The sequence below is a fragment of the Etheostoma spectabile genome, unplaced genomic scaffold (genome assembly GCF_008692095.1).
Source record: "Etheostoma spectabile isolate EspeVRDwgs_2016 unplaced genomic scaffold, UIUC_Espe_1.0 scaffold00006555, whole genome shotgun sequence".
NCBI lineage: Eukaryota > Metazoa > Chordata > Actinopteri > Perciformes > Percidae > Etheostoma > Etheostoma spectabile.
In genome coordinates, this window is record NW_022603398.1 from 51,565 (window position 1) to 53,846 (window position 2,282).

The 2,282-nt window shown below is 47.1% G+C and overlaps 1 protein-coding gene across 3 annotated transcripts; it reads left to right on the forward strand.

Moving 5' to 3' along the window:
• On the forward strand, positions 1-2,282 carry mplkip (M-phase specific PLK1 interacting protein). Of its 3 annotated transcripts, none has more exons than XM_032508227.1 (2): positions 1-558; positions 1,819-2,282. In XM_032508227.1, the coding sequence occupies exons 1-2, from the start codon at positions 148-150 to the stop codon at positions 1,888-1,890; spliced, it is 483 nt and encodes a 160-aa protein (XP_032364118.1). In that variant the 5' UTR covers positions 1-147; the 3' UTR covers positions 1,891-2,282. The 3 variants fall into 3 exon arrangements, with proteins under 3 accessions (XP_032364118.1, XP_032364119.1, XP_032364117.1); XM_032508228.1 differs by having other exon boundaries at positions 2-554; positions 1,815-2,282; XM_032508226.1 differs by having other exon boundaries at positions 16-555; positions 1,795-2,031.

A 2,282-nucleotide genomic window follows, 5' to 3' on the forward strand; every position in this document is an offset into this window, starting at 1 on the left:
ATTAAATGTTCCTGTTGGCCGCTGGGCGGCGCTGCGTTTTACAGGACTGGAAACTGGTCCGTTTCCGTTTCCGGTTGCGGGTCAGTCCCAGCTCGTTTTGTTTGGGTTCTTTCTCCGCCGTCTGTTGTTGTTTCCTAAGCCGCTCTCATGTACCGGACGCCGGACCGACCTCAGCGGAGCCCCGCAGCCCCGCGGCCGGCTGGGAGATTCGCCTCCCCGGCCTCCGGCTGGGGTTACCCCCGCTCGCCCTACGGAGGCTCCGGGCAACGGGGAGCATCTCCCCGCGGCTGCCCCGCTTACTCTCCGGCTTCCCCGGGTTACTCCCCGGGCTACTCCCCGGGCTACTCCCCGGGCTCTCACCGAGGATACAGGGACGGCTCCCCGGCGGGGTTCGGCAACGGGTCCCGGGGGTTCGGGGACTCTCCAGCCGGGTTCGGCAACGGGTCCCGGGGATTCGGCAACGGGTCCCGGGGTCTCGGGGGGCAAATGCGGCGCAGAGGAAGCGGAGGTTTACGGCGACCTCAGTCCTTTAGTCCCGCCTCAGCTAACTTCCAGGTGAAGTTGACAAAAGATTATATTACCTACCTATTTTATCATTGAACCCTACCAGATTCCATGTAAATAATCACTACTTTTAGCGTGTATAGAGCAGCATATCTCCACCAGACTCCATGTAAATAACCACTACTTTAGCGTGTATAGAGCAGCATATCTCCACCAGACTCCATGTAAATAATCACTACTTTTAGCGTGTATAGAGCAGCATATCTCCACCAGATTCCATGTAAATAATCACTACTTTAGCGTGTATAGAGCAGCATATTCCACCAGACTCCATGTAAATACTCACTACTTTTAGCGTGTATAGAGCAGCATATCTCCACCAGACTCCATGTAAATAATCACTACTTTTAGCGTATATAGAGCAGCATATCTCACCAGACTCCATGTAAATAATCACTACTTTTAGCGTGTATAGAGCAGCATATCTCCACCAGACTCCATGTAAATAATCACTACTTTAGCGTGTATAGAGCAGCATATATCCACCAGACTCCAGGTAAATAATCACTACTTTTAGCGTTTATAGAGCCAGCATATCTCCACAGACTCCATGTAAATAATCACTACTTTTAGCGTGATAGAGCAGCATATCTCCACCAGACTCCATGTAAATAATCATACTTTTAGCGTGTATAGAGCAGCATATCTCTACCAGACTCCATGTAAATAATCACTACTTTAGCGTGTATAGAGCAGCATATCTCCACCAGATCCATATAAATAATCACTACTTTTAGCGTGTGTAGAGCAGCATATCTCCACCAGACTCCATGTAATAATCACTACTTTTAGCGTTTATAGAGCCAGCATATCTCCACCAGACTCCGTAAATAATCACTACTTTTAGGTGTAGAGAGCAGCATATTCACACTCCATGTAAATATCACTACTTTAGCGTGTATAGAGCAGCATCCTCCACCAGACTCCATGTAAATAATCACTACTTTTAGCGTGTATAGAGCAGCATATCCACCAGACTCCATGTAAATAATCACTATTTAGCGTGTATAGAGCAGCATATCTCCACCAGACTCCATGTAAATAATCACTACTTTTAGCGTGTATAGAGCAGCATATCTCCACCAGACTCCATGTAAATAATCACTACTTTCATCATCATAAAAGAATCTCAGATTGTTGGTCTATCAGACATGGAGATTAATTAAAAGGTTTTTAAATTGTGTGTGTGTTGTGTTGTGTTGTGTTGTGTGTGTGTGCGTGTGTTTTCAGTCTGGATCTTCCGACTCTCCGGTGGAGAAGTACTTCAGTCCGTCGATGCTGCAGGATCCCTGGGCAGCTCTGCAGCCCGTCGCCGACAGGAAGTAACCAGCAAGAGACACTCAACAGACAGGAAGTAAACAGCAAGAGACACTCAACAGACAGGAAGTAAACAGCAAGAGACACCGACAGACAGGAAGTAACCAGCAAGAGACACTCAACAGACAGGAAGTAAACAGCAAGAGACACTCAAAAAACAGGAAGTAACCAGCAAGAGACACCGACCGACAGGAAGTAACAACAAAACATCAGCAGCACCACACACAGTTTCTCTGAGCGTGCTCAGTAGATCAGCTGATCAGAGAGAAGACCTTCTGAGCGCGCTCAGTAACCAGCACATGTCACTGATTTCAGGGATTTTTACTCAATGAACTGACGATGTTTTTAACAAACTTTTTACGTTTTTAAGCGACCAATTCTTCTTCTTCGAGTGTTTTATT

Coding starts and splice junctions, on each gene's coding strand:
- mplkip (XM_032508226.1), top strand. CDS start 148: ATGTACCGGACGCCGGACCGACCTCAGCGGAGCCCCGCAGCCCCGCGG. Junction 556..1,794: donor CCGCCTCAGCTAACTTCCAG/GTGAAGTTGACA, acceptor GTGTGTTTTCAG/TCTGGATCTTCCGACTCTCC.